This window comes from Puma concolor, chromosome B1 (genome assembly GCF_028749965.1).
Source record: "Puma concolor isolate L17-30 chromosome B1, mPumCon1.1.hap2, whole genome shotgun sequence".
NCBI lineage: Eukaryota > Metazoa > Chordata > Mammalia > Carnivora > Felidae > Puma > Puma concolor.
This window is the reverse complement of record NC_141670.1, coordinates 191,327,076-191,340,182: the sequence shown is the minus strand read 5'-3', so window position 1 is coordinate 191,340,182 and position 13,107 is coordinate 191,327,076. Positions and strand designations below refer to the sequence as shown.

At 38.1% G+C, this 13,107-nt stretch overlaps 1 protein-coding gene across 5 annotated transcripts in view; it reads right to left on the bottom strand.

Moving 5' to 3' along the window:
* Position 1: 1 nt before the first annotated feature.
* Positions 2–13,107, bottom strand: part of KCNIP4 (potassium voltage-gated channel interacting protein 4) — a 1,167,863-nt gene continuing 1,154,757 nt past the window's right edge. For all 5 annotated transcript variants that reach the window (XM_086705349.1, XM_086705352.1, XM_086705351.1 and 2 more), the window contains 4 exons: positions 6,778–6,885; positions 4,194–4,298; positions 3,519–3,581; positions 2–1,495 (listed from right to left, as the gene is read on the bottom strand). In XM_086705349.1, the coding sequence (XP_086561475.1) occupies positions 1,448–1,495; positions 3,519–3,581; positions 4,194–4,298; positions 6,778–6,885 (324 nt within the window). In that variant the 3' untranslated portion in view covers positions 2–1,447. The remainder of the gene's footprint in view (positions 1,496–3,518; positions 3,582–4,193; positions 4,299–6,777; positions 6,886–13,107) is intronic.

The window sequence follows — 13,107 nt, the reverse complement described above, 5'->3', positions numbered from 1 at the left end:
GTAGAGTTAGAAACATTTTATTCGCTTTTAGTTTTCCTTTTGAAATACAAAATGTGCACATTGAGTTTACACAAACACGCGATGGCGGATTTCAGTGTACATGTACTGTACTACTCTGAATGTCTACACTGGTGATAGCAGGGCGGCTCTCAACATCCTATCTCTACACCAGAATAGATACCTGATTTAGTGTTGCAAGGACAGTTGCTAATTTCCTCCCACTGTAGCCTCTCGGTCTTTGTGGTATTTCTGCAAAGTAGGGAAAGTGTGTGTATCCTAAGTGATGTTGTGGCCACTTGACAATTTTGGCTTAAGATCATTGAAGAGAATCTGAATTGCTGGAGTGTTACGATGAGCTAAATCATAAGACAGTCCAGATGAATTGCTTAGCATTTATTTTCATCTTTAACGAAGTTTTGGTATGGTAGTTATTGATAAAATGGAGTCACTGATGCTTTCAAAGTGAATTCTGCTTGCTCTTTGTTCCCTGTAGGCCTTGGGGTAGTCCAGGTTTCTTTGTCCCTGAATGGCATGTAATAGAAAGGTGTCTTGAAGGAGTCAAGGGAGAGGGGATGGAGTAGGCCCTCAATGCTGTTAGGGATTACTTGTTACTAAGCATTACCATGTAACTCGAGGACAGATACCCTGACCCTTTGCATGTGCCTATAAACATCCTTGCTTTGTTCCACACCTTCACGGACTTCCACTTAGTGACAAGATAGAAAATAGTCCACCTGTAGGATTGAACAAATCCAAAATTATATATATCATGTAGGCCTTGGCTATAATATGTATTATGAAAAATTAAGAAATGCTTATTAAATAAGCTTTATTAGGCATATGCTGACATCTGGTGATAAACTCATTTGTTTCATGTTGTAAAAAATGCCAGATAAATGAATATCTTTAACAGAAAGCAGCAAATTCATAGAAACTGGGACTGTGTGTTTGCTTGTTACTAATCATAGTAATCTTGTTTTGTTTACTTAGTGTATAAATGGAATTACAGCATACAAACATGAAAATTAATTTCTGGAAATTAAATGCAGATGCCAATAGTTTAGAAAACCATTTAAAATCCTGGGGCTGAATACATACAGTTGAGTAGCAAAAAACACTAATATTTTAAAATCACTGGTAATGGGAAAGCTGAATAATCCCATGGCTAAAGAATCAGTAAAACTCTCTGCCAGATTCTGTACTTTTGAAGAGTCACAGGGCATGAAATGACTTAGAACATCCCATGAACTCAGTGGCATTATGAAAAGGATGCAAAGTTGTAACTGGAAAACTCAAATCTTTTGGGGATTGCTTTATATTAAAACAAAGCTTGTTTGCATAATATGCCTCAGTGTAAAGCTGAGCAATCTATGCTAAAAGTGGTAGCTCCAAGTTTAAGTGTGGTACAGTAGTTCACATTTGTCTGTTTGAGGATGCATTTGACAAGTTAAATCACATTTTCAAAGAGCTGCATGGAGCGCATGATGTTTTCATCCTGTAAGGGAGAAACACAGTGGGATTAAATTAAGCATAGCTGCAAGGGCAAGTACACTGTTCTGCTTCCGAGTACCGCCCACCCCCCACTGCGTATGCCAAAAGCTCAAATACTAAGTGTTTGCACATATAGATATCATTCTATCCCTTTTCCATCTAGATAACTATGGAGAGCCCATTTTACAAATGTAAAGTCTGCAGGCTTTCAGTATTTCATTTGAATCTTACTTGGTGTCAATAGAGATTTTTTTTTTTTCAAATTAGAAAACCAGAATGGAAACTAGAGAGGCGTAGAGGGTAAGGAAAAAAAAAAATGGAGCAAATGCAAAATTTTGGCATTCCAGGTAGATCACAGGCCAAATCACAGCGATTTGTACATGTAGAAGGAAGCAGGGTTTGTGCGCGAGCCAAGAGCCAACTTCATTCAGGATTGGAGGTGGGGCTTGGGAGACGTGTTTGTAGTCCTTTCACCTCTCTTTCTGGGTCTCTTAGGGCTAAATCTGTATGGCCTTCAGGAGCCTTTAAAAATGAATGGTCTCATGGGGTGCTTGGGTGGTGCAGTTGTTTGAGCATCTGACTCTTGATTTGGGATCTGGTCATGGCCTCACGGTTCCCCTGGTGGGATCAAGGCCCACGTTCGGCTTTGCTGTGGTGGTGTAGAGCCTGATTCTCTCTCTCCCTCTCTCTCTCTGCTCCTCTTCCTGCTCGCATGCGCTCTCTCTCTCTCTCTCATAAACATTAAAAAAAAAAAAGTGAATGGTCTCTCGGTGCCAGAAAAGGGACTGTTGAGAGCAACCTTTGGACAGTGGCTGTGTGCAATTTAGCATATTCCCTAGAAACTGAAGAGCACAGATTTTGACATTATAGGGGCACTTGGAGATTGTATATGAATGGTACTTAGTGAGCTGTTTACAGTAATGATAAATAGCTGAACTTGTGCCGACTTCCCATGCTAGTAATTGCATCAGCCAAGTAAGTAACTGCATCAGCGGACTGATACCACCAAATTGATCCTTGCAAAGGCCGCCACATCGAAATGTGAGTTGAGAAACGAGCAGGCGCCAACAAAGGAAAAGTGTATCAACTTGAAAATAAAGAGAAAAGCTAAAGTATCAACAAACCTCATCCTCTCTGTATTTATTTAAAAATACTCATTCTTTTTTTTTTTTTTTTAATTTTTTTTTCAACGTTTTATTTATTTTTTGGGGGACAGAGAGAGACAGAGCATGAACAGGGGAGGGGCAGAGAGAGAGGGAGACACAGAATCGGAAACAGGCTCCAGGCTCTGAGCCATCAGCCCAGAGCCTGACGCGGGGCTCGAACTCCCGGACCGCGAGATCGTGACCTGGCTGAAGTCGGACGCTTAACCGACTGCGCCACCCAGGCGCCCCTAAAAATACTCATTCTTAATTGTGGCTCTACCCATGCATCAAGTCAAATAACTTTAGGTAAGCTAAAACTAATCTCCCATCAGACAATGGAGAACCACTTGGATTTCTCCTCTGAATTTTCTGTGCTTTGTTTTTTATGACTGAAGACCATTACTGGCACGGCCAAAGAGCCATTTCGGGTGCGCCTACGTTAAAGCAACGCGTTTCTCTCAGAAATCGGATGCAAACTCGGCCTGTGAAGTACACTTGGCTGTACTGGAATTATACATCTATGGAGATAATATGTTATATGCTAAGTTTAGGCAAAGAGCAATTCAAAGCTCACATATGTTTTACCCTCAGTAATGAATACTCTAAAGGATTTAAGGAATGAGAATGCAGTATACTTGTAATAGTTCTATCTTTAGGGCTTTCTGTGTGGCTCTCCTAAGGGTAGGCACTCTATAAATGTTAATTAATGAATTATAATTAAATTGACAATTGTTTTTAGAGTGGTAGCTTCTCTTAGCTGCGTACGAATGGTAAGCTTAGGTCAAGTTTATACTGTGCTCAGTTCATGGTGGCTAGCTGACTTTACTTAGTCTGGCTGTTATGAAAGCAAAAGGGATAGTTTCTTTACTACTATGAACTTACTTTTTGGCAACTTTCAATGAACTCATCTATGGTAACGACTCCATCTTTGTTTTTGTCCATTTTCTGTTTGGAAGAAAAGAACAAGAAACTTTATTCCGACTTATCCCTTGTTACCCTGACACTTGAAGCGAGTGAAAAATCCACCCGCCTGTTTTATGGGGAGGATCTGCTTCATTCTTAGTGATAAGAATCATATGACCAACTGCTGTGAAGCTGTTCCCTTTTCAAAAGAATGTGGTGGAGATCTAGAATTGCTGCCCTACATAAAATCTGGCACTCTAGCTCTGACAGAGTTCAGGCAGTTTGCGGACACTTTCAGAGCCTTGGTTTTTTCATCTGTAAATTGAGGCTAATGAGGATTTATAACTTTAAGGATTCTTGTGAGAATAATTGAAAACAAACCCAGAAACAAACATGTGAAACATGGCAATTCCTTAGTGTTCTTTCCAGGATATAGTGACTGTTCAATAAGTGTAGTTATCAGTATTATAATGCATTCAAATCCAAAATTATTAAATTAGTATGATACTTCATGGTCTATTATTTTGTCCCTTTCAGTAAAAGTTTTTTTTTTTTTTTTTTCCTTTGCATTCTTTTGAATCATCGTGACACTTTGCAAGCTTTAGGAAATTTACTCTTTTTTGCCCCCTCTCTGATTTCTCCTTGCATTCCTACCTGGAAAAATGTTTCGACGTGTTGTCTGGGAGCATCTTCCTTGAGAACAGGATATGTGCATTTACCCATCATATCATATATTGCTTTCATTATATCAAGCATTTCCTGAAAAGTAAAAGGCACTCACATGAGACTGCATGCATTATATGAAGAAACCAGTCTGACATTATTCCTACTCAATTTCAAAAATTTTTTTATTATTCGTTAAGTTTTGGTTGTCCAGAGGAAAACACAACAGTTTTGTGCCTTAAAAGCTGCAGGATCAGAATGTCAGAACTAATTTTGATATCGGTTTCAAAATGAAGTAAATTCCCACATATCTGAGATGATCAGGAAATGAATATTCTGGTTGTTTTCGGTTTTTGTTTTTTTCTTAAAACTTTTTTTTTTTTTGAGAAAGAGAGCGAGGGAGAAGCAAAAGGAGAGAGAATCTTAAGCAGGCTCTACCCCCAACATGGAGTCGGAGGCAGGGCTTGATCTCAGGACTGGGAGATCATGACCTGAACTGAAATCAGGAGTCAGACGCTTAACTGACTGTACCACCCAGGCCCCAGGAATGTTCTGGTTTGAGATTTGGATTTCTATACACTTCACATAGACTGTTTTTTGTTTTATTGATTTGTTATATATCTTACATGTTGATTTATTGAGAATGAACTCTGTATCATGAACTCCATTTATTGAGAATGAACTCCATATCATGAGAATTATACTAAAACTAGCTGGTAAGTCTCAAAGCTTATGAGGATTTTCATTGTTTTTTTTTCCTACTGTGGCTTGAAGTGAAGAAATTACACATGTAGGTTAGTCAAGAGATCATGACTGAGAAATCCTTTGAAATTTCATTAATTTTTTAATTCAAACAAAATCTAGTTTTTGACTTTCCATTGTCAGTATTAGTAAGAATAATATCTAATTACTCATTCAGATTTATTGTTTCACATTTATTGCCTTCATAATGAAATTCCCATATAAAAGTCTAGATTAAGCTGATAATACAGATGAGAGTATCCACTTCTTTTTTTTTTTTTTTTGTGAAAGAACATTAAAATTTTATTTTTGTATTCTCTTCTTTTTTTTTTATTTATATATGAAATTTATTGTCAAATTGGTTTCCATACAACACCCAGTGCTCATCCCAAAAGGTGCCCTCCTCAAGACCCATCACCCACCCTCTCTTCCCTCCCACCCCCCTCAACCCTCAGTTTGCTCTCAGTTCTCAACAGTCTCTTATGCTTTGGCTCTCTCCCACTCTAACCTCTTTTTTTTTTTCCTTCCCCTCCCCCATGGGTTCCTGTCAAGTTTCTCAGGATCCACATAAGAGTGAAACCATATGGTATCTGTCTTTCTCTGTATGGCTTATTTCACTTAGCATCACACTCTCCAGTTCCACTTCTATTATGAAGTAGAACTTCATAATAGATGAAGAGAGTATCCACTTCTATTATTAATGATAAAGGAGTTTATAGTTTATAAATCATAAACATTTTAAGATGTTTTGAGTTTAGATAAGTAGCAAGAAGTTTGTCTGACTTCAGAATTCATGAAATGTGTGAAATATAAGACTAGCATGTATACGTTAAACATAGAGATAGAAAGGGATTGAAGGGCCAAGAGGTAGCAAATATTCCTGAGGCATCTGAGTACCAACCTTACTTTATTACTGTACACAAGATATAAGAGGCAATAACTATTCAAGATATGCTCGATATACATAAATACTTAACATTCATGAGGTCTTACTTCCATTCTGGTCCCATGTGTATTCTGCTCAAAAAACACAAAACCTATGGCCTTTGAACAGGCCAATGGTCACACTGTACCTGTGATCAGGTGTACTTGTCCCTATGTCTCTAGTTGAGCAAAGTCAGGTCATTGGCCCAGGGTACCTTTTGTTTGAGAGGCTTCATGCTCAAAACTCAACGAAGGGGAGGAAAGTGAGGCAGTGAGAAAGGATGTATGGATATTGAGCGCCCCCTCCAGGATTCAGTTGGTACTTCAACCCCATTTGGACCCCATCCTAAATTTGTTAATTTACCTCATTCCTTTCCCCTTGCTTCTCACTGTGTTTTAATTGCTTTAACAAACTGTTTGATATGAGCACCTTAATCTGGTCTGTGGGTCTTCTTTCTTGGATAGGCTGCCTGGAAGTTTAGGGGCCCCTTAATGCACCAGGTCCTGTTCTGCACGATACAGGTCATTGCACAGCCTATGTAATTTTAAAATTGTCTCCATATGGACCATATTATATTGGAGGGGGAAGGTCACAGGTCAAATATTCTAGCCTGGCTTGAATGTGTTTTCTTCCTATATGATTCCAACCACAGTCTTTATCCAATTTACAGTATTTATTTGAATGTCATTAGGAAACTGGGGTATAATTCTTAGGTGTTTTGTTTCCATCTTGAAGATGCACCAAAAACTAATCCTTTTCATTGCCCGTTTTTTACTAGAATATTTCACCACCACCACATAAAATATTTTAGATTTCCTGAAAAAGCTATTTTCAAATTAATAAATTCAATTGTTTAACATTTTGACGTTAAAAAAAAGCAGAGAGTGGTGTTGGTGAGGCATCCCTTACCTCTTTAGTGATGTAGCCATCTTTATTTATGTCATACAAATTAAATGCCCAGTTGAGTTTTTCTTGTACTGTCCCCCGGAGCAAAATGGAAAGACCCTTGATGAAATCCTAGAAAGAAAAGTATAATTTGATATGACATTTCTAAAAAAAAAAAATACAACACAAAGGGTGAGACAAGTGTCTCTTAAATGATGGAAGCAAGGGTTATAACCCTCGATTTTGAACAATTAGTAAGGTAATGTGTTCTTGGACGTCTGTTTCTCAGAGTTCTTTGTGGGCATAAGCCACTCCATACCTTTAACATTCTCATCTTTGAATTGGAAGCTGTGACTTAAATCAACTGTGGAACTGAAAATTGTATGAGGGCAGACACCCAAATGACAGGATGCACGCTCTAAGTTGTATTGTTTTGTTTTTTTTTTTTTAATTTTTTAATGTTTATTTATTTTTGAGAGAGAGAGAGACAGAGTATGAGCAGGGGAGGGGAAGAGAGAGAGGAAGACAGAATCCAAAGCAGGGTCCAGGCAGCCTCTGAGATGTCAGCACAGAGCCTAACACGGGGCTCAAACTCCCGAACCATGAGATCATGACCTGAGCCAAAGTCGGAGGCTTACCTGACTGAGCCACCCAGGCGCCCCAGGTTGTATTTTTTTTTTTTTTTACTACAATTGCACACAATTCTTCTACTGCAAAAAATCTAGTAACACTGTATCTTATTAAATACAAGCAGGAGCACATACATAGCACATTTCACATGACAAAGATCTGCTAACAAGAAATATGGTCTGTCTTAAAGATATGGGCCAACTTCCTTAGAAATCAAGTTATAACACACATGTGGGCAGTGGGTTACAGCATGGAGCTGGAAGCCAGATGACCTGAACTCAAATTCCAGTTATGTCACTTGAGAGCTTTGCGTCCTCTGACAATTTAATATCCTTTTGCATCAATTTTTATATATGGAGGATGGAGTATCCACTTCCTAAAGTTTTGGTGAGGATTATGAGAGTTAAGCTATTTAGAACAGTGTCTAGTAAGGGCATTGGTTGTGTTTGTCAACCAGTTGGAGCCCTTAACCAATATCACGGTGAGGCTAGTGTGACTGCATTGCAGACGAACCATGTTGACTTGATCAACTCCCTATATATTTGCTGTCATGTGAAGCAAAGCTAACATTGCAATGTGCTAATTCTGAGTTCACACAGATTTGATAATCCATTGTTAGGTAGGGACAAAAGAGCAGAAGGGACATGCAGAAGTGGCTTTCTGGGTGAATTTCCTTTTTTCTCTGCATTTCCATATTCCATCATTTTATAGCTGTTTTCTTGTCTCAGTTTCTTAATGATAATTTTAATTTCTTTACTTTTAAATGTAGGTAATGTTCACATAGTTCAAAACTTAAAAATATGTAAGATGTTTGATAAAAAAAAAAATCTTTCTCCCATTCCTGGACCCAGCCACCCTTTTTCTTTCTCCATAAGCAGGTGGCATTAGTAGCTTCTTGAATTTACTTCCAAAGAGTTTTGTGCGGCATATTTGTTTATATATATTCCACCTCCCTTTACACAAATAGGCTGACAGGATATTCTGTACTTTTTTTTTCCACCTAACAATCTTAGAAATAATTCCAGTCTTTTTCACATTCATAGTATGTATGAATGTAACATAGTTTACTAGTCTCCCATTGAGTATTTAAAGATTTCCAGTTTTATTAAAAACAATGTTACAGTGACCTCATGTATACATAATTCATACTTGAACAAATATATCTGTAGAATAAATGCTTAGATGTGGAATTTTTGTTTAAAGGATTTAAACATTTGTAAATTTTAGAGTTACTTCCAAATTGCACTCAAATTACCCTCTCAAACTCTATGAATAAGAATATTTTTTATGTATAAGAATATTATAGTTTGCCAACACTATATGGCATCGAACTTTGATGGCTTTCAATTTTATAGAAAACTATTTCTCAGATTACTTACATTTGTATCCTATTATAAATAAATTTGAACATTTTTTTTTTCAAATGTCTTGATTTATAGAAATTCTTGCTTCACATATTACTGAAATTATCCCTTATCTGGGATGTGTCTTCAAGTATTGTTTCCCAGGTTTGCTATTTCTTTTTATTTTTCTCATTTTGAATTTTGCAAAGCAGGAAACTTTTTATTTGTATATCCTAGAATCTGTCACTCTTTTAGGTCTTTGCTTTATGTCATATTGAAAGGCCTTCCCCATTTGAAGGTATAGAAAGATACTCCCATGCCTTTTTCTAAGTACTTCTAAAATTTACTTGTTTACATTTATAAACCCTTATTCCACTTGGAATGTATCCAATATTTTTAGGTAGTCATCTGTTTTCACACTTATTATTTGTTACCCACTGATATGAGATGCAAGGGTTATCATATCCTTAAATCTTTTATGATTTGTTTGTATTTCTGAAATTACTATTTTATTTTATTAGTAAACTTGTTTATATATACACCTCTACTACATCAGTTCAATTATGAAAGCATTTTAGTAATTTTAACAGCTGTTAGGGCAATTTTCTCCTAATCAGTCTTCTTTTTCAGCTGTTTTCTTTATTTTTTGTTTGTTTGTCTTAATATTCCACAAGATCTTTTGAATAACCTGTTGGGGCATTTGTAGGGTTTGAGGTATATTTACAGATAAGCTTTGGCAGAATTGACATACAGCTGCATGTTGATGGGTCTTCCTAATTAAGACTATGAAAGACCTTTCTCTTGTCTCGGTCAGTTTTGTCACTGAACATTATCAGTGTTCTGCTACTGCTATAACAGATTACCACAACTCCAGCGACTCAAAATAATACATGTTTATTATCTTGCAGTTCTGGAGATCAGGAGTCTGAAATGGGTTTCACCGGCCTGGAACCAATATGGCAGAGCACATCTTGGGGATGTGGGGGGACAGTTTGTTCCCTGGCCTTTTTTAGCATCTAGAAGCCACCTGCATTGCTTCGCTTGTGGCCCCTTCCTCCATCTTCAGAGCACATCAGTCCAGTCTCTGCTCCTTTTGTCATACCTTTCCTTTCTTACCCTGATCTTCCTATTCCCTCTTAGAAGGGCCCTTGTGATTATATTAGACCCACTTAGATAATCCAGGATGATTTCCCCATCTCAAGAGCCTTCATCACACTTGCAAAGCTCCTTCCACCATGTAAGGTAACATATTTACAAGTTCCAGGAATTAGGGTGTAGACATTTTTCATGGACCGTTATCTAGCACACTAAACTCTGATATGTTTTAGGCCTTTTTGTTTTTTCCAAATTGTTCTTTCATATTTCTTAGTCATAGTTATTTCTAGGTATTTTAATCCTTCTGTTGCTGTTATAAGTGAGGGATTTTATTCTAGTACATATTCTAAATTAGATTTGTTTGTACATATGACAGCTATTGATTTCTGTATAATAATTGTTTATGCTGCCAACCAACTTAGTGTTTCTATTGTATATGATAGTTTTTCAATTGATTCTCCTGGGTTTTTCATGGGTACAATCATATTAGCGGCAAATGGAATTAACTTTACCTCTTCTTTCTAATTTTTACATTTTTAATTACCTCCTTTTTTCTAACTGTATTGAACAATATATCTGGAATAATATTATATAACAACAGTAATAGCCATCCTTATTTTGTTACTCAATTTCATAAGACTATTTCTAGTGTTTTCTCCTTTAAGCATGTTACTGGCTTAGTCATGCCAAGGAGGTAGACAATTCCCATTTGATTAAAAAAAATTATCAAGAATAACCATTGACTTTCTTGCAAACCTGGAAAAGTTGATCTTCAACTTCCTATGGAATTGCAAAGGGCCCCAGGTAGCCAAAACAATGTGGAAAAGGATAAAGTTACAGAGCTCAAACTCCAATTTCAAAACTCACTACAAATCTACAGTACAGTGTAGCACTGGTGTAGCATATGCATATATATATATACATATACATATACGTATACGTATACGTATACGTATATGTATATGTATATGTATATGTATATGTAGTGTCTTCAACAATTGATGCTGTGTGAACCAGCATACTGTACTCTATTTCACATCTTTATTCAGGGTACAAATTTAAAGTGAGAAAATAAAAGAGAACTCAGGAGAAAGCCACAAAGAATTGCAATATTCAGCAGGCAGAGAGAAGAGAAGCTGTCAAGGGATCTGGAAAGTGAGCTAAATAAAACTGCTGAAGAAGTATGAGAGGTTAAGTGAAGAATGCATTTTCCTTGGAAAGGATGGTTAATCATGATACTAAGATGCTGCTGGCAATGAAAAGTGTTCACTGGATCAGCAGCATGGAGGTCACTAATGACCGATGGGAGAACTTTCTGTTGGAATAGAGGAAGCAAACAATGATGGAGATTGTGTGTAGAAAACTCACAACTCTTGGGTGGCCGTGACAATAGAGGGACAAGGGCTAGTATCAATGAACAGGAATATGGGATCACAGGACAGATTTTTGAAGGTGAGCATTTTGATTACTGGAGGGAAGTATTTATGAAGAGAAAATTCCTAAAGATGTGTGTGAGGGAGAGGGGGGAGCATGAGAAATGGACTGATCCTTCTGAGAAGAGGGGAGAGATCCAAGTGCAGGTAGAGGGTCCGAGCTCTGGAGGGAGGAGGTACATTTCTTCAGTTGACATGGAAGAAGGAGAACAGGCTGTGGATGCAGCAGCTGATAAGAGCAGGAAGATGGGTAGTGAGTCCCCACATGACAGCTTTAGTGGATGTCATCTGCTTGGGATTGAATGACATGGCAGAAAGGGTTGGATTTCCTCAGATCAGCTGTTTGAGGAAAGGAGGAGGCAGCCATGCTACTAGACAATAAGGTGACTCGTGCAAGCTACAAGAAGGTGGACCTCACTCAGGACACTTCCTTGCTATCTCCTGGAAAGTTGTAATTTATATAGACCTGTAATATACAACACACTATGGTTAAGAGGTAATGTGAAATACACAACTTGCAAGCTATAAGATTTGGCTTTTGGGAAGGTACAAAATAGTCACTGCCAAGCATGAGAAGGTAGGCTTATCAGAGAGAGATTGCTGGACAGGTTTAAAAGGCCAGATGAGGTTGATGGTTGTCAATACAAATCTTACCTGTTGTTTCAAATCACAAAGTAATAGTTATATGCCCTTAGTTGAAAAGGGGGCTGGATACAAGGTCGTGGAAAACATGCTTAGAGCATTGTTCTTAAAACTTAGTTTGCTACAAAATCACCTGGAGGGCTTGCTAAAACACAGATTGCTGGGCCCCACCCTCTGTTTTTCCGATTTATTGGGGTGCAAGAATATAAATTTCTTTAAAAATTTTTTTAAAATGTTTATAGTCATTTTTGAGAGACAGAGAAAGACAGAGTGCTAGCAGGCGAGGGGCAGAGAGAGAGAGGGAGACACAGAATCTGAAGCAGGCTTCAGGCTCCAGGCTGTCAGCACAGAGTCAGACGCGGGGCTCTAACCCATGAACCGTGAGATCATGACCTGAGCGGAAGTCGGACGCTTAACTGACTAAGCCACCCAAGCGCCCCAAGAATATATATTCCTAACAAACTCCAAGTGGTGCTGATCCTGCTGGTCCAGGAACCACACTTTGAGAACCACTGGCCTACAGAAATCGGTGGCATTGGCCCTATCACCAAACAGAGCAGACCAGAGCAACAGTGAAAGCACTTTTAAAGTCACATGTGGACTTCTGTTGTTTGTGTTCCTGGTAAGCCCCTAATTTCCATTTGGTGCTCCATCCAATTCCACATTAGTACTCTCCACCTCTGGCTCTAGTGATGGAGCTATGACCTGGGCAGAGTCAGAAGGCACAGATGAGCCCTTTGGTCAAGCCAGTGGGATCTGTGGGTGGCATGCAAATGAACCCGGTCCACATCTGCTCGACATGAACAAGCCTGGAGCCAAGGAGCTGTTGGCATCTTCTTGTGATGACAAGAGAGCGCACCCTCAGTTGTAGCCAGCCCTATCTCTGGATTCTTTGTTTCTTTGAGCCCCAAAAGTCATCATATTGTTTTTGCTAGTGTGTGATTTTCTATTATTTGTCAACAAAAATATCCTGATTCATAGACTGACACCTGATTTACATCTTCTTTTTAAGTACTGTGTATCCCCAAACTACTTACATTAAAAGATGGCTGTGGACCTTGAGCACTTTTCTACTATCTTGCAAGAGAATATCAATAAACAGTCATTTCAAACAGGAATGATTCCTTATTTGTGGAAAAGGAAAATGAGAAACTCAATGAGTCTTAATGTGGTTTTTGCTCCATGCTTTTCTGAATGGTAATTGAAATCTG